The following is a 24,226-nucleotide window of genomic DNA, read 5'->3' as shown; positions in this document are numbered from 1 at the left end:
CAGACCCTGTTTGTCTTCCTCTTATTGCACACTCCATCATGTTCTTGCTCACTTGCTGTCTTCCTCATCACACCCAATCTTTTTCTCTCATCTTGAGTGTGGTTACACACACACACCTCAGTAAGCAGGTGAAATTAGCAGCTTATCTCTTCTTAGAAACGAGGATAAATATGAACAGTCTATTCTTAAGCTTGTACACTTGACTTTGCAGAACTGCATCAATTACCCCTTCAATTATGGGCTTCTGCAAAACTGCACGAATTGTACCTTTTTTTTGGGGGGGGGGGGGCGGGGGGGGGGGGGTCTTTTTTGCAGCAGCTGCTTCGTGCAACAGCAGCCTTCAGGTGAAGTCAAATTTCAGCTTCTGTAAATGCTTAAACTGTGATTTGACAGAGAGGTAAATCAGATGTAAATCAAAGAACTCATTAAAAGTATGTGCAAACAGCATAAAGAGAGCAGACAAAATGTGTGGCGGAGGGAGGGCTGCTGGGTAACTTTGTATGGGGGGTGCAGGCAGGCTATAAATACTTTGTCCTCTTCAGCCACGAAATCTGTCATCAGAAATTTTCCGACCGCAAACAGGAAGTTTAGAAGAAGAAATCGAGAACTGTGCCTAAAATTAAGTCACAACCCAACACAGCCAAGTGTGCATTCACTAATTCACACACACTCCACAAAAACTCACACAAACACACACACACACACACACACACACACACACACACACACACACACACAAAAGTTTAGTGGTGGACAGAAATATGGCTTGCATGTACAGCAATGTCTGTACAAGCTGATTTTAATGCACTTGATTCAGCTGTGGCTTTCTATTTCTACTCACTATGTGTCGTACACAACAGTCCAGTGTACCACATCAGTGAGTGTCAGACAACCCCTCAGCCTGGAATAGACTGATCCGTTCACACTGCAGTCATGGTGCTCTCCTCTCTTACAGTAAATAGGATGCACTAAAATAAAGGAGGAGATGATATCTTGACTGTTTTCGTTCAGTTGCTGTGTGTGAAATGTGAAAGACATGAGACAGGAGATGTCTTTGGTGTTTTTGCAGGTCATAACTGTGAACCTTTACCACAAACATCCACAAAACTTAGTGCATGAATAGACCTTTTTTTTATGGCAGCCACATTGATGTGAAATAGTGGTGTGAACGCAGGTTTTACCATTGACACTAATTAAGGTCTTTCCGGAGCCTTTCCAGTGAGCCAGCATGCAGCACCTTGAGTCTGTTTGACCTGAATGAAACAGGACCTTAATTAGTATCATTAGTATCGCCTGTGTTTACGCTACTATTTCATACTAAAACGGCTGCTGTGGAAAAAGGCCTATATGGCTAAAAATGTGACACAGTGGCTGCATCATGAACCATCAGTGCCTTTGTGTGTCTGCAGAGACACAAAAACATCAAAAGGTGTCTTATCAAAATAAAATACAAAATACTGGTATGTACAATATTTGTTTATTTATTTTATTTTTTATTTTTTTAATTCTGTTTTTATTAGGGAGGTCATTCTCAGTCCAGGTTTGCAAGACATTCAGTACATGAAGACAGTGCATGAATCACATTTACATAAGTACATAATAATACAGACATAACCCAAATAATAGCATTAAACTTAGTCAAAATAAGCTTGTCTTCTTCTATTTTTCTCCCTTACATTTTAATGTTAGCAACTGTAAATATTTGAACAAACAATGTCACACACACATCGATTTATCTATGAAAGTCCGCTCCTCATAGTTAATTGAAAATGGCAATTTCCTTTAAAGTAGGTCGGGTCTCTGTGAAGTGATGTACCCAATCCATTTGGACCACATTCTCCTAATTTTTTCTCTTTCCATTTTTATAGAAAAGGTTAGTCTCTCCATTGTGAAGATTTAATGAATAATTTTTAACCTGTCCTTTAATGTTGGAGCATCTGGTTGCAACCACTTCCTCGTCACAGCTTTTTTTTTTTTGCCTCCAATAAGTAATATTCTCATTAGATATTTGTCTGTTTTAGTTTGAAGATTCAGTGTTACAGTGCCCATATACATTGTCAGAGCATCAAATGGAATAGTAATCTGAAATACTGTTTCCAAACATTTATGAATTTCCCTCCAGTAGCATGTAATCTTGGGACAGTCCCAAATTAAATGATAATGGTTACCTACGTCTGTTCCACATAGCCTCCAACAATTCATTCCAACACCTTGATATCTCTTAGTATGTACAGTATTTAATCAAAATGCCAGTAACTTGTAATTTCAAAATACACTGAACTGCTGCTGTCTTGGTGGTGGGTTTCAGGGGTGCATGCTGGGTGGTTTCTGTCAGCCAAAGCGACTGTTGACTGAATGAGTGTACAGCCAATTAAAATGCAACAACAGGAACTGAACAGTTATGCCACAGTGATGGGCTAGTTCTGTCAGACAACAAATAAAACACAAAATACAGATATGAGAAATCGATTTGATCATAATACCAGTAATGTGTAATTTGGAAATACAAAATTTAGTATCATTATACAACTCAGCGTTGTACGACGAAATTAGAGTTGTAGTTTCTTCACAATATGCACAAAATACAACATACGTACAGATAATTAATGTACCAATGTACCTCAAGAGACAATACTGAGTTTTCTTTTTGGGTTTGACTCCGTAGCCCTCATTCACGCCTCTCCTGAACCTGCTGTGTCTCCTTCGTCCTGTAGTCAGAGTCCTTATCGTTGCCGCTGTAAGTCACCTCAGCACACTGTTCCCTGTTATCAAACTGGCCTCCGTCGGTCTGGAAGGCTGTGTTCCCTCCCACTATCGCCATGTTCACCGAGAGACTGCTGAGTCTACCAATGGCTGCTACATTTAGCAGCAGTTAGGTGTTACTTTGGTGATATGCTGCCCCCTGTTTGCTTTGAGTATAAATTCCAAGGTGGACAGTTCTTACATATTACACCTTTAACCATCCAACCCTGAAATGATGAGATTCAGGGCTGCATGCTGGGTGGTTTCTGTCAGTGTGATCAGGCTTGTTGTTTTACGTTTTTTCTACAGTTTAAATGTGGGAATAAATATGTGTCTTTAATCTTATTTAAAATCTTATTTAAATATAAAACGACATATTAAATAATGTGTCAAATAAAGTATGTTGTTACAAATTACTTCTTTTTTTCAGCTCAGCAAACTACAAAATACCCCAAAGTAATTAAAGGTTAATTTTAAATACATTTAATTGAAATACTGTCCCTTTCTGTTCAGGTGGTACCATGGTCACCTGTCTGGGCCAAATGCAGAGAAGCTGCTTGTGGCGCGAGACGAGCCGAACACCTTCCTGGTCAGAGAGTCGGTGTCCAAACCTGGAGACTTTGTCCTGTCGGTTCTGACGGATGAGATGAGCAAAACTGGAGGGAAAAGGGTCTCCCACATCAAGATAATGTGTCAGGTGCGTGATTCAGTGTGTGACCATGTGTGTCTGGGGCGTGTATGACAATACGTGCATGAAACTAGTGGTTGTTTCTGGTCAGTCTTTTGTTGAATTAGGAGTCTCCGAGACAGATTCACATGATGTAGAAATACTAAGGGGTATTCCCAGAGTTGTGTTATGCTCTTTGAAATAAGTTTAAAGTCTCATTTCCCCCGTCTTATGCAATAGAAGACTGTTTCTCATTTGTCAACTCTCATAAGTTTCAGCCACAGTTTTACTTGATGATCTCAGGTACAAAAAATGTTTAATGTCGGACTGAAAAATATCTGTGAAACCAAAAACCATATCCTGACATTATTAGGTGTTAATAAGCTCACTGTGAACGGCTGCTAATGATATTCACAGTGCAGAAACAGGTCACACCGTAGCCGTCTCTCCAACTCATTTTCATAGTCATCAGTCACCGTCAAGGCCTTTGCATTTTATTTCTAGCGGCGGCTCGCCTCAGAAAACACCGTTCAGGCCTCATTTAAATGACATCCATTGTTTTTGAGCAAAAGATTAATGTGAGATTACTGGAAGGGTCACAAAGGCCTTTTCATGAACACGTGGCAAAGATCAGGCGAGTTTTCCGACCACACTCGGCTCTAAACGTCAGAGTGTGTTAACTGCTGTTCGTATTAGACGAATGTGAATACACCAGTACACTTTCATGTCAAGGAAATTATTTTTATTGCCTGTGAACTCTCATTTTTTGACTAAAAAATAACTTCTTTTCATATTGTACTTTCAGCATTAGCTGCAGGTCACAGAAACATCAGTGTTTGGGTACTTTTGTATTCTTTACAGAATCAGAATCGGCTTTATTAGACAATTATGTGTACAGATAAAAGGAAAATGTTTTTTTCCATTGCTCTGCTTACACAGGAATAAAATAGACATAACACTGAAGAACAAGGACAACAAAGCTGAGTCGAGATCACAGTAGTTATGTACAGAACAGTGTGGAAAAAATAGGTGTATATATAAATATATATAAGATGCTCTAGTAACCAGCAACATAAATAAAACCTCTGTATAGAAGTCAGGTGTTGGTAAGTTGTAAACATTAAAAATAGTGCAAAGGAAATAGATAGATTATAAACACAGTCTATGTACATGTTTACACACAGTATGTACAGTGTGCAGTATTTATATTGATGATATGTGCTGTAAAAATATAATCTTTTATATTCCAAATTTATTTTCATTTTGATTAAAGGACATGTACAAATACTTGTTTTATTAAAGTGCCTTTGTTTTCATTTTATGCATGACTGATTCTCAGATGGTCAGAACCAGTTTAGAAGCTAAATTCTTTAGTCTTTAATTAAATAATGTTAAATAATAAATAAATCTTGCTCATTTAAAATTATTTTTTCTGTTTAACATAGTGTTCTTTAATGTTCTTTAATATAAATAAATTAATAATAATAAAAATAATTGTAATTAATATTTGAATTATATGTGTGTAATTTAAAAAAAAACAGTCACCAGCAGTCCTTTGAAATAAAATAGAAATAATTAAATAAAATTATAAACCATGTAATATCACTGTAGATATCACAGTTCAATACAAGGGCATAAAATAATGTACAGTTATAATTATATGGTAGCTTTTTTACACATCATGGATGCTAAAACACAAGGAAAAAAAACAAGTAGACAAACAAAGAGACCAAAACAAGGAAAAAAGTTTATGAAACAAATAAGCAAACATATAAACAGCTACAACTATTGCAGGATTAATATCATCGATCATTCATCCCACACCTTCACCCTCCCTCAGACAGTTTGCCACAACCTCTCTAAATGTGTGTTTATCCAGAAAAGTATATTGTTTGTTTGTTTGTTTGTGTTCAGAATGACCAGTACACAGTGGGAGGGTCAGAGATGTTTGACTCGCTGACAGACTTGGTGGAGTACTACAAACGCAAAGGCATCGAGGAGATCTCTGGGAACTGGGTGTATTTAAAACAGGTGAACTGGGATTTTTTTTTCTTTGAAATGTTGATAAAAACATGTTGAAATGTATCTGATTTAATTTTTTACCAGAAATTCAACAAATTGAACCTCATGGAGCTGTGAGAAACAGAACAACCCACAGATAGGAAATATTACTCACATCTTTGAGCTCGTCTTGATGTGGCCTGACTGATGATGATGATGATGATGGTGTTGTGTAATATGCTCATTGGCTCATCTTTGTCTTTCATCTCTATGATAATTTTTTTCCTTTCCCTCTGTCTGTCTGTCTGTCTGTCCTGGCAGCCGTATTACTCTACCAGAGTGAACGCAGCAGATATCGAGAGCAGAGTGAAACAGCTGGATAAGACCACACGGCAGCAGCAGGAGGGCGAGGGAGAGAAGAGCAAGGCGGGCTTCTGGGAGGAATTTGATGTAAGTTGGCCTGACAACACTTATGTTTTCCGTGACTGTTTTATTTCATATCAGGATGCTTTACCTGTGGTGGAAGAAGCATAGGATTGTTTAAAACTGGGAAAAAGTAAATTATACCTCAAATATCTCCTTACAAACTGACTGAAGTGTCCAAAACCTTCTAACATCTCATGTCTCACTTTCTTACTGGGGGTAAAACTAGAGGTGGTATACTACCATCTTGTGGTGGCGAAATAAACCATGTCCCAGTGTCATATTACATAATAACCATGTTCAAACTGGAAGAGTGATCAAATTAATTTTATTTAAAATGCTCAGCGTCCATAATAAATAACACTTTCCAAGTGAAAAGATTTGGAAAACCAATTTGCAGGTGCAAATTTAAATCAAAAGTTGCTACATGTGGAAATCCTCAAGTAAAGTACAAATACCTCAAAATTGTACTTAAGTGCAGAACTTGAGCACTTTCCATCACTGAAAAAAAAGTGAGAAAATGCTGAAAAATGCCAATCACAGAGCCAAAGATGCCCAGTGTGACATCTTCAGATTGCTCTTTGTGTCCTACAACAAGATTGTCAGTTAATGACAAACAACAAATACTTACACTGGAACTGGAGAATGTTTGGCATGTTTGCTAGGGATGCACAATAAATAACAGGATTATTACAGATATTAGGAAATGTATTATTTATTATTCTGATAAAATTATAGCAGATAAATACCAGATTTTTAAATCTCCTGTATTACGTCAAAACATTTCATCTGATTTCTTTGCAAAATACTCAAAATGCTTGTGAAGTTTTATACAATAATGTTCTTAAAATATACATATATATAATATGGAAATAATATGGAAAAATCCACAGCACACATTCCTAATTATTGCTTAAAAATGCTTATTATTATTGAAATAGTTGCCATTTCATTTTCTGTTAAATTATATCTATCACCTCTTATCTCTGACGTCTCCATGGTGGAGAGGTGGTCATATGGTTCGGGTCCAACAGGCAACACAGATGTTGTTTGACATCCTCCTGGGCTCACTTTCCTTGTAAATATATTATGAATACTGTCATTTTTGTGATTTTGCTGTTCTGTACACATGACATCTATTGCACGCTTGTCCATCCTGGGGGGGGGAATCCTTCTTCTGTGCCTCTCCCTGAGGTTTCTTCCATTTTGTCCCTGTTTAAAGTTTTCCTTCCTCTTTAGAAGGTCTACAGGACAGGGGGTGCTGCACACTGTGCAGACTGTAAAGCCCCCTGAGGCATATTGTGATTTTGGGCTGTATAAATAAATTTGATTGATTTGATTGATAGTAGGGACACAGCTTCAGTAAGACCTTGTTCTCTTTGTGAAGTTTTATTGGTAGTTTCACCATAAAATCACAGTTTAATTGACTTATTTCATTAATTACTGTTAGTGAAATACTGTAAAATGTGTACTAACAAACAAAAAAGAGCAGTTTACAATTACTATATAACATGCTGTATTATGTTAATTTGTACTGTGACATTGTGGATCACACTCTCTCTCCTGCCAGGCTCTTCAAAAGTTGGAGGCAAAGGTGAAGAAGAGCAGAGAGGAGGGCCAGAGGCCTGAAAATAAGAGCAAAAACAGATACAAGAATATTCTTCCCTGTGAGTTTTTAATCTTTTCACTATCGATATTCTCTAAATTAACTAAATCCAATGAACAAAACCACATTTTGATGACATTCTGATGGTACAGACACTAACAAAATGCACTCATTCTATCACCGTCTTCTCCACTCTGTCCTCTTGTGTCCACAAGTCAATGACACCAGGGTCATCCTGCAGAACGCTGATCCTGATGTTGTGGGTTCAGATTACATAAACGGCAACTATGTGAAAGTAAGTCAGTGGCCTCACAGTAACAAACAAAACTGTATGTTCATCACTCATGGTGTTATAGTCTTTAAGGTTATTGTTGTTTATTAAGCAGCGTGTGTGTGTGTGTGTGTGTGTGTGTGTGTGTGTGTGTGTGTGTGTGTGTGTGTGTGTGTGTGTGTGTGTGTGTGTTTGTAGAACACCCTGTGGGAGGCCGGAGACCAAAAAGTTTACATTGCCACCCAGGGGTGCCTAGCAACAACTATCAATGACTTCTGGCAGATGGTATGGCAGGAGAACACGAGGGTGATCGTCATGACGACAAGAGAGGTCGAGAAGGGGCGGGTCAGTATCAAAACAACAATCATGAAAGTTTATTTGGACTCAAAGAATTTTTTTTTTTTTCTTTTGAAATTACTGAAAATATGACACTCAAAATACCAAAAAAAGCTCACAAGTATCTAGTGATTAATTTGCATCTCTTATTACTTTTTCACCAGGAAGGTTTTCCTTCTGCCATTTAAAAACAGAGTCACACAGTTTGTGTTATAGTCAAACTGGAAAACATCTGGAGAGATCTGGAGTCACTGTTAAGAATTAGCTTTCATCCTTTCAGATTTTGGTGTAACCTGCCAGAGCTTTTAAACTTCTAGGTTATTACAGCTAACTAAAACTAAAACTAGGTGTGGAAAAACATTTTAGAATTTCAGGAAAAAAAGAAAACTGACTGAAACAACACTGTGTACTTCAAAAAAAAAAAAACTAATTAAAATAAAATAGAAATATACAGAAAATATTTTCAGTTTAGTCTTTTGATCAAATTTGTCACTATAATTATGAGGAGACATTGGTGCAGATGTTTACTGAGACTGGGAAGTCTGCATGACTGTGAGTCAGTTGACTTCACAAAGTCTTGTGTGTGTGTTGTAATACCTATTTTGAACTTCTTTAATCTTTCCCTGACAAATACCCCCCCCCCCTATTATAATAAAAGCAACCTTAAACTAACACAGCAACAGATAAAAACTAAACTACAACATTTTTTTTTTAAACAAAAACTAAACTGAATGGGCAAAACCCACTCTGGAAACTAAAACAGAAAATAAAAACTAATGAAAAAATTTAAAAATAGAACTCTGCCCTGTAGAGTCACTCTTTCTTGTGTCCCCTCTGTTTTTTCCCCATCATTTTGTGACCTGAGTGAAGTCACCATTCCTCAGGGGTTACTGTTGTTTGTAGTTACAGTTTTCATATTGTTGTTGTGTCAGTCAGTTCCTGCTTTGAGTAAAACAGGAATTTACCTCAGTGATTGTAAGAAGACAGAACATATTAAAATGCACAAAATACCAGGAATATGACACAAGATAAAAGTTATGTAATTTAAAGTGCAAGAGGCTGCAATTCAGACGTCACATGACTTAAATAATTACAAAACAAACACATCAAAAAAGTCACAGCTCCTATGATTTGGATATTGCAATTTTGATATTTCAGTAAATTCTGCAGCCCTAACCTGCAGATAAAGTTATAACTTCCTTGATTTATTCTTTATCTTCGTGCAGAATAAATGTGTGCCATACTGGCCAGAACTTCAGGCCTCCAAGGAGGTGGGTCAATACATAGTGACCTGTAAGTCAGAGAGAGAAGCCACTGACTACAAAGTCCGAGTTTTGGAGATCGTTCCTGTGGACCAGGTAACCTCCAAACACCAGCCTCCGACCTCACTGCACTCACTCTTCTCTGTGCTGACATAAAGCTTTCACTCTGTTCCCATAATCTTTTCTCCTCTGCAGCAGAAACATTGTCGTACCATCTGGCACTACCAGTACTTGAGCTGGCCCGACCACGGCGTCCCTCAGGAGCCAGGTGGCGTCCTCAGCTTCCTCACTCAAGTGAACGCTAAACAGGCTGAATATCCTGATTCTGGACCCATGATCATCCACTGCAGGTATGAGACCGCTCCAGATGAAATGCCTCAATGAACAGGAGGGTGGAGACCCAGTATAATGACAAAGTCGACAACACAAAAATACTCCAATATCAATGCGCTAATAAACAACAAAATAGAAACAACTGAAGGAATAAAGCTAACAAGGTTAGATAAACATAACAAATAATGTTTTATCATTGCTGCACAGTTGATGAGTTCATCAGCCAATCATCACTCTTTGTAAGTTTTCTTAATATGCAAATCAACAATTCTCAAAGTGTTTATTTGTTAGTTAATATTCCATGGTGCATTTTAATCAAATTATGCTTTAAAAAGTCACAGACTAAGTTGGACATTTCAGAAAGTGGTGTGGACCTGTCTTCAGCGCCCACAGTGTAACACAAACCACAAACCAGCAAACAAGTCAGAAGCAGAAACTGTGCAGCTGTGTGATTCTTCGAGCACTGATTGCAATATTAAGGCTGCAACTACTGATCATTTTGATTGATTGATTTATCAGAAAAAAATTGAAAAAGTGGTCATTACAATATTCCAGATGGGCCAGCTTCAAGTTGCATGTTTTGTGCAACTAACAGAATATTCTATTTAAAATAATGTACTATTTAGAAAATCAACAGAGGCTGGAAGCAGCAGTTTTTCTGCTTGATAAATGATCTAAACCAGTGGTTTTCAAAGTCTCTGGCTGTTCCAATTCCTGGATGCCTGTTGGATCACGATTGTGTTGTTTCTCTCTCCAAAGGCAGTTATTAGTTTCTGACTCTGGAAAAGTGGGGAAACAGTAAAATGTTCCTCAAACTACTGTCTTTAACCAAATCACACTCACTTGGGCTCCTTTTGATAACTAATGTTATATTTTTTCACTTCCATTCACTGAGCCTCCACTGAAAATGTTTGTAGCCCCCCTGGGGACGCCTGCCTCCCACTTTGAAAGCCTCTGATCTAAACAACTAATTGATTACCAATATGTTTCCCAGATGGTGGTTTTGCCAAATGGTGGGTCAAACCACGTGTCATCAGGGCGATCGTAAATCCTTAATACGTCGGAACTCGTGAAGATGTCTGTGCTCGCGTGATGTTGTGAAAAACGTCACAGCACTAAGTTTACCAAACTCATGTTTCATAATCGAAAGTTAGGTGATGTCACTCGGAGGTTTAAGATTAAAATGATCCTGGTTTCAGGATTTAGATTAGTGGTAGCTGAACAAAAGGTTTTGAGTCAACTGAGAGGTTTATCCTTGTGGAATTTTCCCCGTGTGATGTGAGGGATACTGAAGCTGCTTGTTGTTGTTTAAATGATTATATGATGCTTGTGTAAGTATTTTGGTGTGTAAGCATGTTCACAAAGCTGCACCGCATTAATAACATGTCCCATGCTTCCCCTCAACACAGTTGTTGACATGTGATCTTCTTAAATCAATATTTATTTATGACCTCTTATCACAGGTTGCATATGCTTGAGTTGCAACAGAGCGATGTTCTTCTCATATTTTTCTTACAGTGGCTGGAAAGTTTTTAGTGGCCTAAAATGCTCTATCTAGTACTTTACAGTTAAAAGCACAGATTAGGGACAAATATAAAATAAACGTATGGTGGATTTTTGTCTTAATTTCATCTCACGATCACTCAGATTCATCTTTCTACCCTTTGAAGGGTTCCACGTCAACAACTCTCTGCAAAGAAACCATGTTCTAAAACTGGTCAATGTGACAAACCCTCAACTGCTGCTGTAACTTGAATTTTCCAGAGGATGAGGATGCTGGCGCACTGCTCTAGTTTTATTAGGACAGTTAATGATGTTCAGTTTTTGTTAAACTAGCCTTAATGATCAACAGATATGTTAACCTTGTTTCTTCTGTGAATTTCTAGTGCTGGAATTGGTCGAACAGGCACAATTGTGGTGATTGACATGATCCTTGAGACCATTGACACTATAGGTAAAACTTCTTCTTAAAGAAATCTGTCCTTGAGTAGAAACAAAACCGTTCCATTTCTCCCTTTCCTCCATTCAATGTTTCTTTCTTTGTCACTTCTCGCCGCAGGTCAGGACTGTGATATCGACATCCCAAAATACATCCAGATGGTGCGAGAGCAGCGCTCAGGCATGGTGCAGACAGAGGCCCAGTACAAATTCATCTATCTGTCTGTGTCAGAGTACATTCAGACCGCCAAGGCCAAAGACTGCGCCTACATGGTGAGAAACAGGGATAAAGGAAATCCAGAAAGACGAAGACAGTCAGAGACAGGCCAGAAATTGGTCTTTTCTTGTTGTTGATTTATAGATCGATGCAGAGCAAACAGTTTCAAGAAAAGAAAATGGAGATGTGTATGTCAATAGGTCTTTGCACTTTTGACGGCTGATTTAAACACCAGAGCCGGTTAGTTCAATGCCAGCAGATGATACGTTATCAGAGAGTGGCTTGTGAAAGATGAACGTTGACCCAGAGGCAGAAAAAAAACACCGACCACACACTGCAGACTAAACCAGTCTCATGACCTCTCAGTGTTTGAGTAATATCAGAAACGTCTCTGTTTCTCTCTTCCCCAGGAAACTGAGACAGAGTATGGAAATCTGCAACTCAAACACCAACCAGCCAGCAGGAAGGTCTCAAAGTGAGTGGACGTGGGTGTGTGTGTGTGTCTCTGCGTATGATACAGTGTGCGTGTGTGTGTGTGTGTGTGTGTGGGTGTGTGTTTGTGTTTGTACTGGATGTCGGTAATACATTCACATGGCTCCTCTAAACCTCACACTGCCGCCCTACTTTCTTTTAAAAGCATGACTTAGTCAGCGTCTCCAGCCAAATGTCAGCAGTCTCATTTTGAGGAGGGAGGAGGCAGTGTAGTTGCAGCTGGACACCATCTCGTTTTAATTCTTTTCTATCCTGTGGGACGACACTGCAAAAAAATATTTATTCTATTCTGATTTTATACTCAAATGACTCTTATAATAGTTTGCACCGTTCGTTTAACCACTTAACTAGAAATGCAGCTGGAAAATTAACTGTTGCGTAAAATCTGATTAATGTATGAACTGTAGAGCCTTTCTCACAATGTATGAAAGTACCGGTTTGTACCAGTACAGCGTAAGGCCGTAGGCAACTGATTTATATTTTTAGCCACACTAATGGTGTGGCACTACACGCCTCAGTCCACCACTTCGGTCCAGACTGAAATACCTAAACAACTATTGGATGGGTTGCTTCAGTTTTCATGTAGCACCACCAGCAGGTTAAAATATTCTTTTATTCTGTGATTGGCACACGCTTTTTGCACAGATATAAATGATAAATTCTTTGCCACACACAGACTGGCACTTCCTCTGTAAAGTATCCAACGAAAACTAAAGCAGTGCACAGTGAATCTAGTTCCACTTGGGTATCTTGTTTCTTGTTGGTGGGTGGTGGAGTTTCTTCTGTATGGTATGGCTCAACTTGACTTCTCTATTGTTGATCGTACACTTTTTTTTAAGCGAGCTGAGCTGATACTGAAAGTTGGGGCTGCGCAATTAAATCATATAGTCATTTTTTGACTGAAATTGTGAATATGATATGTGATATGTTTAGTGGAAATTATCATTTTTGCATTACAGTTTTAATTTGTAGTGAAGAAAAAACTATTAAAATCATGGTGACGTGATACTTGTTGGGGTCTGTACCAAATCAACATCTGAAGAACAAGATTTATGGGCCAGGACATCGATGCAGCACCACAGTATTTCATTATAATGCTGCTTTCTTACACATTTTTCTTTTTTTTTTAAATTGCAAATTGGTTCTGGTTCTGTGATTTGGATATTGTATTTGACCATACTGCATTTTCGATAGTATTGCGATTAGTAGTGCAGCCCATACTCAAATGTGACATGAAAAGTGTGACAGGTTGTGTGACACAGGACCTCCTGCACAAACCTGACAATTTTAAATAGCCAAGCTACCATTAATAGCACCCACAATTTTTTATTGACTCGAAAATGGCAGCCTGCAAAACCGCACCCTGGTCTATTGACAAAGTGCCGACTTATCAAGAACACCGTCCCGTCATATCCCAGCTGCTTTCTGTGTGCACAGTGAGCGTGTGGTGGACGGTGTGACAGCGAGTGTGATGGTGAATTATGGTGAGCAATTAAGTTGGACAGTTGGTCAGTGAATAAAGGCTGCAGCTTCCCAGGACCAAAGTAAAGTTTTACATTATTTCCCAACTGCTATAATAGCGTCACTATGACGATCAGTTCCACTTACGTTTGTGGAGTACTATCAACGGGCGAAAAACTATTTAAATGTGCCCGAAGTGAGTGGAGTGGAATCAAGATGAGCCAAATCATGTGGCGGAAATTCAGCTTAATTGTCCAGGCTAGCTGGACATTAGAGGCAATTTGAGTGTTTGTCTGTCTTTGTTTTATTTGTGTTTCTCAGCTCCAGTCAAAGCCGTAGTCACACTTCCGGGATAGAGGAGGAAATTTATAATTTCTCCATAATGACAGACCTAAAATAGAGTGATCAAAATCAATACAACAGAAGCTGAGATATCTTGACTTTCAGTTTTTAGCATTGGTAAAAAAAAAAAAAAGCTGGATCCTACAATTCCCATAATGCAACACAATAGTCTTTCCATATGCTGCAATCCATTGTATCCAACTCAAAAAAAAAGACTCCCAACAAGGAAAACTGCAATAGGGAACAATTATTCAGGTTGGAATTCCAAGTTTGAAACTCGGGCAAGATTCAGCTAACGGAGTTCACCAACATAAATATGGCCGTGCACACAGTGAACATCAATCAATCAATCAATTTTCAGTATATGAAAGGTGCTGTAATAACTTTGTATTTGCTGTTCCCATTCCATTTCTATTCAGTGGATTTGTGCTTGATAGAAGTCTCTGTGAGCGTGTGGTACTCGCCTACACCTCCTGCCTCTTTTTAAGTGTCTTAATCAGCTGTTGTGGTGATACTTGTGAAATTCAGAGAATTGCAATACAGTTTTTACTGATATATTAGTTAGTGCCAAGCATCCATCTTTTTTTTTTCCTGAGATGCACCGGGATGCATTTAGAAACCCGACTCAGAACCATCAGCTTCTGACTTGAGGACACTGAAATAGTTCTCTGTCCTCATGATGAACAAACAGGACGATACATATATTTGAAGTCTACAAACAAATTCATGACACCCAGTTTGTGTCTGAATAATGTTTTTGTGACCTCTACCCCTCTGAACTGAGCAGTGTTCTAATTAACCAATTAGAAAAGACGAAACAGCTCACAACACTGTAAACTTTGACCCACTTGGAGCGCTGAATATTTGGCTGCCAGCTTTGAGTGATTGATTCACGGTTGGTTGGTCTTTTTAAATCGTTCTCCTGCAGCAGCCCTGTTCATTGACCTCTCCAGTGTTGTTGATTCACTTCTAATAAAACTGTGTCTAATCAAAGTTGGTGTGTTTAAAAATACACAGGATGGAGGAAATGGCTAATCAGCTCCTTCTTTGTCTATTTTCCAGAAACAAGGAAGACGTTTACGAGAATCTGTCAAAGGGAAAGAAAGATACAAAGAAGCAAAAGTCCGACAAGAAAAGTGGCTCAGTGAGAAAAAGATAGAAAAGACTGAGAAAGTTGTTTTTTTTTTTTACCAAAGTACGTCATATTGTTATATTTATGCAGGGACTCTTTTGTTAAAGAATTTATATTTTACTGGAAATCTTAAACAAAATAAAAAAGTAAAGGTGTAAAATCAGAGTCAGGATTATGCCTTTAACATCTGATATGTGTCATGGCTTCCTGGTTGATGTGTTTGTTTAAAATAAAGCCAGAACATGTGTAAAAACTTTGCTGTGTAATTGTGTTTTTTAAAATTTAGAAATGTTGCTGCTTTTTGATCATGTTTGATCAGCTCTCAGGTTTTAGCAGCAGATCCCAACATTTCATAACTTTAAGATGATAAAGTGATTTTTTTCATCCTTTAGCTTATAATATTTGATATTTAGATGTAAAATAATAAACAGGAGAACATCAAGTGTGTTTATTTGATGGTAGCAGAGACATCTATTCCATTTATGTGCCACTAAACAACCATTAGAAATACCTTTAACTTGTCATTGATTGTTTGCTGTCCCTTAATACACGACCCTCTGAGGTACATGTGTAGATCTGAGACGTGACAGAGCAACAAAGTTTTGAAAAAGCAAAGTTTTTGTTTGATTCAGCAACAATAAAACCCAGCACTTTCCCTTTAATGCCCACATTTGTTTTTCCTGTCACCAATCATTCTCTTTTCTTAAATCTGACCCTTTTCAAACATCAAAACCTCCCAAATATCAGGACCCCTCTCATTCCCAAAATTGATTGAAAGGTCTGTTTCGTGTTAACACCAGACAGTGTGATGTCGTTAAGGGTTTGATTACATCAGTATTTCTCAGACAGTGATTTAACCCTATCAGTGTTTTATCATCTGCTGTTTCTTAAGTCACGAATGAACTTTGAACCTCAGTTTATTAGTTTTTAAAACGCTCCAAACAAACTGAATTTTAGACAACAGGAGCTGCAATTTTTTTTTAATCATCCCTACTACATCAGTATTTTAAATCATTCACAAACACAAAAATGCTGTTTTTTTAAAATTTGCTTGTTATTTGTAGAGCCGAAAAAATACAGATTGACCCTTTAATCTCTATAGGCAGTGCTGGGAAATTGAATGGTTCAGTATTTCTGCATCGTGTGAGTGTTTTTGATCCTCAGAGTTTGAACAGGAGTCTGTCTCCTTAAATGTGCAATAAAACTTGGCCTTTTGCCTTGACGCAACCCAGTGGTGGAGAGTAACTAAGTACATTTACTCGAGTACTGTAGGCCTCACTTGACTACAGGTTTGAGGTACTTGTACTTTACTTGACTATTTCCATTTTATTATACTTTATACTTCTGCTGCACTGCAGTTCAGAGGGAAACTCCACTACATCTATTAGATATCTTTAGTTACTTTGAACGTTCAGATTACAATACAATACAGTATATAATCAACAAATACATTTTGATGGATTATTATAGATTAAGACTTTATTGATCCCTTGTTGAGATGCACAAGCTACTCTGTGAGAAATAAGCTCCTCCTTTATCATCTGCAGCATTAAAGTCATATAAATGTTAATGCATTAATGATTGTAAGTCACTGGGTTTCAATACTGGAAGCATTTATATGTTCTACAAAAAAACAAAAAACAAACAAACTATAATTGGTATTCTAACATGGTTTTTGCATCCTTCACCCCTTTCCCTCGTGCAAACTTTTGACTAGAAAGCTTAAAATGTCCAACGTATTTCCAACATCGAGTTTTGTTCAAATTTTAAATCATATTCATACATTTTCAAAATAGTTAGTTATGATGGCAGTGAATGAGGAAAAACACTACAACCTCACTGAACCCTGAAGCTGATTAAGATCAGCCGACTAGATCCTCCACCCTCCAACTCAACTATTGATTCATACTTTGAACCTGATATTCAGGTCAAACCTTAACACACTGAGCTTTATTCAACTTTTTAAATCATATTCATCTTAATTAGACCAATTCTCACTTTTCCAAATATTCCTACATACTCCTTCAGCTGCTTCTTCATACAGAGCTAATGTAGTTCAGCTCCCAGCTTACACAACACTACACTCTCAAACTTTTTCAACCATTTATAACCTGCTTTTTTTTTTTTTTCAACTTTTATCAACTCATTCATACTTTAAGCCATGAACTCTGTGGTTTTTCTCAATCAGCTTTTCCATGTAAAGCCATCAGAGTGGAACGTGCTCCCAGACACACAAAAATATCACAACTTATCACAGTTTTTTCAGTGATGTGGAAAAACTGGATTTTAAGCAGTGATCAATGCCATTGCACACTGTCTTTTTATAAATCAAATAAACTAAACATTACAATCATCTTTTTTTTTAAATTTAATTAATAACAAAAACACACAACTCATCAGCAGACAGACAATAATAACAGAAAAAGCAAAAAACAAATGAACAAACAATACACCAGAATCACACTGAAATAAAACAAATACACAAGTAAAACTATATAAACACAAACACACAATGTATGTCGTCACAACTAATACATCAAAACAGACCCAATAATCTAGATAAGTAACTAAATTAAATTAAATTAAATATAATTTCAATATTATATGTAGAGAGAGAAAATTTTACCTTTGAGGTTCTTTCACCCTTCAGCTTCAATAATTCTCCACTTTTCCCTGTTGATTTTTAAAGTCATCATTTCTTTTTGTCCTTCCAAAGTAAAATGACGCTCAATAAACATTTTAAAATAACTGATGTTAAAGGAATCCTCACTGGCAGCAATGAAAATAAATCTTTTCCCGAACAGAATAATCAAATTAATAATGTAACCATCATCTCTGAGATTTCACCTGATATCACAGAGAAAAAAAAAAGTCTAGTTGGAAACACAATAATCTAAATCTTTATACACTTTTGGCTTTATTCAGAGTTTAAAGGCAGCATCCAGCATTCACACTGCAGTTTCTTCAGATTCAGAGCAATAAGATCACAAACAGTACTTAACTTTTCATTTTGATGCTAATTCTTCTGTAGCCATAAGTAAAATTTGGAACACGTGACTTTCACTTTTAAAAGTTTTACTTTTAAGTAGAAAGCATGTGAACACACACACACACACACACACACACACACACACACACACACACACTGTAATAAGTATAATATGTGTGCTGGGTCCTTCTTCACTCCACCCACCACATGTTTCAGGGATCCGAAGCACCGCCTCTGTTGCAACTGACCCCTCCTGAGTGAGGCAGAGATGCATGACCCGCCCCTCACCTCTGCATGTGGTCCTGCAGAAACACTGAATCACAGCTGACTGCAAACGGTTTCCAAACTCCAGTGAGCGAGTGAGTGTCCACCAGAGAGGAGTCCAGCAGAGAGGGACGCACAGGAACCGCAAACTCCGTGCAACAAAAACGGCAGCCGGTCTCGTTTTACGCAGACCGATCCAGGCATTGTCCAAAAAAGACGTTGCGTAAGTGAAAGCGATATCAAACCGGGCTGCAGCTCATCTGTGGGATCCAGACTGAGCTCGAGGCGAGACGGAGGGAAAGACAGACATTTCAGCTCGTCTGGAGGTTTTTTGAAGGAACAGCAAAATGTCCAAACCTAATTACACCGGCGTGTTTCACATGGTGGAGCAGGATAATATGGACGCTTACCTCGCAGCTTTAGGTAAGATACTCAACTAAAACTCTTTAATAAAAGTCTTACTGGAGCAGTTAAAGCCTTCCTCCATAACAAACACACTCTGACTTGTGTTTGATTGTATTCTGAACAACTTTATATATTTTTGTTGCTTCTTTTTCATCTTAAATCACTGATTTCTTGATGTTGACCACCTTCATTTGCTTGTCGTGGCACAAGCTTTTGTCTTTTCATTGTTTTAAAAGCTGCATTACAGTAAAGTTGGTCATCGTATCCACATTACTGATGGTTATTTATCAAAAATGTTATTAATATTTTGTGAAAGCACTAATATTTATCTCATCCTTTTCAACTATCCATACACTCATTCATACTTTAAGCAATAAACTCCATTTAAACCTTAATGTTCCACATCTTTCATACATTATTGGTACTGTTCCACTTTTATAGTCAGCAGTGCAGTAATGCACTTTTCAGCATCTTGCATTCACACTGCAATTTCTTCAGAAACTTCCATACCTGAAATGGGCAATTCTACATATTGAGTACTTTTACTAACTTTTAATTTTTATGCTCATATTTTTTAGTCATTTTGTCTCAGCCAGCCCTGACTTGACGTTATTTTAGCTCACACTGTGTATCATGTCCTTCATCCCTTTACCACCTTTTCAGCAATTCGTACTCTTTTCAACTTTTATCAACTCATTCATACCCAAACGCCATTCAGACCTTATCATGTCCCACATCTTTCATACATTACTGGTATTATTGCACTTTTAAAGCCAGCAATGCAGTTAAGAACTTTTCAACATCTAGCTTATCTGAAATATGCAATTGTGCATGAGTACTTCATTTTGATGCTAGTACTTTTGTAGCAGCTTTTGTCTCAGCCAGTCTTAGTGATATGTAATTTTAGAGAAAATGTGTATATTTATATGTTGTATTTTGCAGAACAGCCTAAAAATGTCGAGATAATATTTATAATACATATCGCCCAGCTGCAAGCAGCACATATTAAAGTAATGAAGTCACCACCTTGTCCTTTATATGACCCCAGACCCCCCCGCCACCACACACACACACACACACACACACACACACACAGAGATCAGAGGATGTATTCTCTTTGTCTGCACTGATTGTGTCTGGCTGCTTTTAATAAAGCAACAATAGCTCGTGTTCTATTCATTTTCTTACGAATTGCCTCTTTTTTTTTCAGATATTAACTTTGCCCTGAGGAAGATTGTGTGTCTGTTGAAGCCCACCAAAGACATCACTCACGACCCGGCGACGGGAGCCATGAAGATCCGCACTCTCACCACCTTCAAGAATTTCAACATGGATTTCACCATCGGACAAGAGTTCACTGAAGACCTGGGGCCGGTGGACGGCCGTACCTGTCAGGTGTGTGTGTGCGCGCTGCCGTTGTTTTTGCGAATATGCACATTCACTTGTTTGGACATGTGTGCTGCTGATACAGTGAATATACAGTATCATGACTTGTTAAACAAGTTTGCTTTGTGTTTTTGGAATGTCTGAGGAAAGTCGAGACGCCTCCTGTGGGGATTTTTTTGTGCTGTAATCACCTCCTGCTGCTTCAATCTGGGGCTCTGGCCTGAAAAGAGTGATGTGTGTGAGAAAGAGAAAGAAATTAATAGAAACACTATAATAGTCTTCAACCCATAACTAATGTGCTTTCTGCACAAACTTCTCGACATTTTGCTCGATGATTCGTCATCGTGGAAACCTCATATCAGGGCCATAACCACAAAAATGACCAAGAGGTGAAAACTTCACTGAAGTAGCCGCTCTGTTCTCGTGTTCAGTGGTTTATCCGTATATTAATTATGGTAACATAGCTTGGGCTAATCATCAGACCAAACTTCAGGCCGTTTATTGTCTTCAGAAATGAGCATTAAGGCTGATTTGCACCAATGAGAATTATTTTAACCTCGATTGAATCATGGTTTAATTAGATTAAAATTAAGAAAGATTACATTTAGATCTCTCTTTAAACTTAAGTTTTGTTTTTACTCTAATCCCAAATTAAATTTGATTCTGTTGCACCAAAATTTTAATCTCCAATTTGAAATGTGAGCAGATCAACACTGAACTCACACATGAGGAAGTTTAACTTTTAAAATCTGCCTTTTTGAGATGAACTGAGTAAATATAATTCTCTGCTGAGCCATCAAGAGGAGGCTAACTAAGACAATAAAACAATACAATACAACAAAACAATAAAACTTAAAAAAAAACAAAACTTTTTAGTTAGCTAACAAACAATGTAACATTTCTTTTTGACTTTCTAGCTAGATACCATGCAGTATGTTTCTTTTTATAGCTAGCTGGCAATTTAAAAATGTATCATTTCGTTTTGTTAGAAAAGTTTTTCTCTCACTTTTTTTTAATACTGACTAGGTCCTGACAGCACTCAAATTTATTACTTAATTATTTTAATTTTGGTACACAAGCATCTCCTTATTGATTAAACTTGAGTTTAGTTTACATCAATAAAGTTGGAACTGAGTTTTTAATAGTGCAACAGAGCTCTGCTGAATTTAAAATCTGGATTTATTCATTTTAAACCTAGTTTTGCTAAACTCTGATTAAAACAAATCTTGGACTGGGTTGCACCAACAAAGATTAATTTAGTTTTAAGAAAATTAAGTTGAGTACATCGAAGACGAACATCTCAGCCTCCAGTTCTTTGGTTATGTATCCTCAGTGTTAATTCAGTGAGCCGTCTCCAGATTGATTTATTTGTTCATAGATCCTTAAAAAAGAATCCTTCCACCTTTTTTCATGACATATTAATTTCATTCTCATTCCACACGCAGCTCTTGTCTCCTTTAATTCCTCTCATTCCTGTGCTTCACAGTCTCAGTTTAGTACATCATACCAACCGTCCAAAATATGGAATTTATTTGCTTTCATATTATCAGTTCTTCTACAAAACCAATATTTTCCTTCGTCGTACAAGTCTAAAGGCCAACCATGAATGTCGTTTGTTTTTCCTTTTTTCTTTCATTGCTTGTGTTTATTGTCTCTTTTATCTCGCTTATCTTATGAAAATCTCAGGTCCTGTCACGAGTGTAAGCTCCCAGTGTGTTAATGACAGGGTTAGTGTACTTGCATGTATGTGTGTGTGTGTTTGTGTGTCTCATGACTATGATCGAATCACTATACTGACGTAAAAGACGGGTGCATTGTGGGATGCATTGTTGTTAAGTACTGTGCTGGACTGTGTCTCAGTTTTTACTGTTTAATATAACTGATAGATACATTCTGTAAAATACATTGTTGTAATTATTGTCTGTAATATGTTGTCTGGAGGAAGAATTTTAGGTAACTGCCCTTCACATTTCCTTGTAGTTATTTTTTAAAATTTTCTGCAAACAAACAATCCATTCAGGAAATGAGTGCATGCATCAGAATTAGCAGCATTATCTTGCGAAACAAAACAAGAAGACAAGACAAGAAAAAAGAGAAAACGGAATCAAAAGAAAAGGAAAATAAAAGGTTTTGAACTCATGGCCACCCTTTCACGCCGCACAAAGCCTCCTGTCCGTGTGTGATCGATCTTGTGAGCTACTTTACATACTAATTGCACACAGTAACACAGCGATCTCTGTGCTCATGCAGACTACAGTGAGCTGGGACGGAGATAACCTGGTTTGTGTACAGCGGGGCGAGAAAGAAGGACGAGGCTGGACACACTGGCTGGAGGGCGACAAGCTGCATTTGGTGAGGACGTATGGATGGAGTGAAAAGGGTAGCGGGAGGGAGGGAAGGATGGAGGGGAAATCCTGAACAAGGAAAATGTAAAAGGGGAAAAGATGACAAAGCTGATATGCTAAATGAGGGAGGACATGCAAATAAAACAGTGTTTGCTTATTCATTGCCCTATTCAGTTGCACCACGGCAAGAAGTTCTTTATTAAAAGGTTTGTGCAGCCTGAAGGGGAAAAACCCCAACAAAAAAGGCAAACACAACAGAGAGAAGACTCTTGAATGCATGTCTTAATAATAAAGTGCTGCAATAACTCTGCACCGAGGGAGAGGACTGATTGGTTCTTCTTATTTTAAAAGGATTTAAGATCATAGATTATCTGCCAGTTTAGATTAAGATGCAAAACAATCAGTATTGTTCCACTAAATAGCTCTCACAGGATTTCTAATACCTCTGCTGCAGCGAGGACAAAGCAACTTGTTGTTGACGTTGTGTCCAAACGCAGGGGAGAACTGGAAAAAAGAAATGCCAGCGAGGATCAGGGCTCTGAAATGGTGGATTTTTAAAGGTTACACAAAGCAGCAGAAGGGAGCAGCGAGAGCCTTAATGAAGAGTGAGCGAGGGGGAGCTGGAGGAAAGAGCGGGCTGAAAGGAGGAGATAAGTAGATTTGGGGGGGGGGGGTGGAAGACGGATTACGAGGTCAAAGGATGAGGAGAGGGAGAGATGGGGGTTGGGAATGTATTTTGGATACAATCCCAGGTTTGTGTATCGCTCATTTAACTCTCCTTTGATGTGCCAACCTGTCTTATTGATTCTCATGTTTCATTTATGCCCCTCCTGCACCTCCCTGTCCTCCCCTCCCTCTGTTCTGTCTCCTCTGCCTCCCCCCTCCTCCTCTTCCTCCTCCTCCTCCTCCTCCTCATTGGTCTCTTTCCTCTCTGTAGGAGATGAGAGTTCAAGGTGTGGTTGCCAAGCAAGTCTTCAAGAAGGAATGAAGTAACTGAACACGTCTTTTCACGAATAACCTCAATTTAATCTAAATAGAATATAGTTAGACTGGTGCAACATTGGAATAATGTTTATAGTTTTTTTTTTAATTGTAATCATCAACATTATTTTGAAATATCATAATGAGACTGAATGCCTGTGAAAGTACTGATCTGTACATGTTGTTTCTGTGTGATGGTACTAATGAAAAGAGAGCAGCGGAGCAGAAATACTTGTGTAAACATTCCCAACATACTTCCTCATATTGCACTATCTATCTTCATGATGTTATAAACAAATCCTACATCTGTCGGATGTCACTGGTGCTTCTTTAATACATCACTCTCCAAGTTTTAAAGTGGACATGTTATGCTTACTTTCAAGCTCATACTTTTACTTTGGGTTTCTAGGAGAACAGAATTAACGTGCTTTCACATAAAAAGACTCATACTGGCCTCACCCTTTGTCTAAAACACTCTGTTTTTGCTCCTGTCTCTTGAAGGCCCAAAGCCCATCCCAAATATATGCAAATGTGTTACAACATTATGTCAGCAAGTAAGAAGAAAAATTGTGTTTTCTGTAGGAGTGAGTTAAAGCCACATTCAGACAGAATCAGGTGTTGCAGTGATTAGCC

General features: G+C 37.9%; 2 protein-coding genes across 4 annotated transcripts in view; both read left to right on the top strand.

The window, feature by feature from the left end:
- ptpn6 (protein tyrosine phosphatase non-receptor type 6) overlaps positions 1 to 15,476 on the top strand; it is a 31,240-nt gene extending 15,764 nt beyond the window's left edge. For all 3 annotated transcript variants that reach the window (XM_084727261.1, XM_084727263.1, XM_084727262.1), the window contains 12 exons: positions 3,256 to 3,439; positions 5,324 to 5,440; positions 5,732 to 5,860; positions 7,404 to 7,500; positions 7,655 to 7,734; positions 7,909 to 8,055; positions 9,273 to 9,404; positions 9,504 to 9,658; positions 11,528 to 11,595; positions 11,701 to 11,852; positions 12,207 to 12,271; positions 15,154 to 15,476. In XM_084727261.1, the coding sequence (XP_084583387.1) occupies positions 3,256 to 3,439; positions 5,324 to 5,440; positions 5,732 to 5,860; positions 7,404 to 7,500; positions 7,655 to 7,734; positions 7,909 to 8,055; positions 9,273 to 9,404; positions 9,504 to 9,658; positions 11,528 to 11,595; positions 11,701 to 11,852; positions 12,207 to 12,271; positions 15,154 to 15,250 (1,423 nt within the window). In that variant the 3' untranslated portion in view covers positions 15,251 to 15,476. The remainder of the gene's footprint in view (positions 1 to 3,255; positions 3,440 to 5,323; positions 5,441 to 5,731; positions 5,861 to 7,403; positions 7,501 to 7,654; positions 7,735 to 7,908; positions 8,056 to 9,272; positions 9,405 to 9,503; positions 9,659 to 11,527; positions 11,596 to 11,700; positions 11,853 to 12,206; positions 12,272 to 15,153) is intronic.
- A 3,076-nt stretch (positions 15,477 to 18,552) lies between these two features.
- rbp5 (retinol binding protein 1a, cellular) lies at positions 18,553 to 23,902 on the top strand. The gene is made up of 4 exons (XM_084727260.1): positions 18,553 to 18,899; positions 20,092 to 20,276; positions 22,518 to 22,619; positions 23,550 to 23,902. The coding sequence occupies exons 1-4, from the start codon at positions 18,824 to 18,826 to the stop codon at positions 23,598 to 23,600; spliced, it is 414 nt and encodes a 137-aa protein (XP_084583386.1). The 5' UTR covers positions 18,553 to 18,823; the 3' UTR covers positions 23,601 to 23,902.
- Positions 23,903 to 24,226: the final 324 nt, after the last annotated feature.

Source organism: Lutjanus erythropterus, chromosome 9 (assembly GCF_056507025.1).
Source record: "Lutjanus erythropterus isolate fLutEry1 chromosome 9, fLutEry1.hap2, whole genome shotgun sequence".
Taxonomy (NCBI): Eukaryota; Metazoa; Chordata; class Actinopteri; order Lutjaniformes; family Lutjanidae; genus Lutjanus; species Lutjanus erythropterus.
Note: the sequence above shows the minus strand (reverse complement) of the source record. Positions and strands in the feature narration are given on the sequence as shown.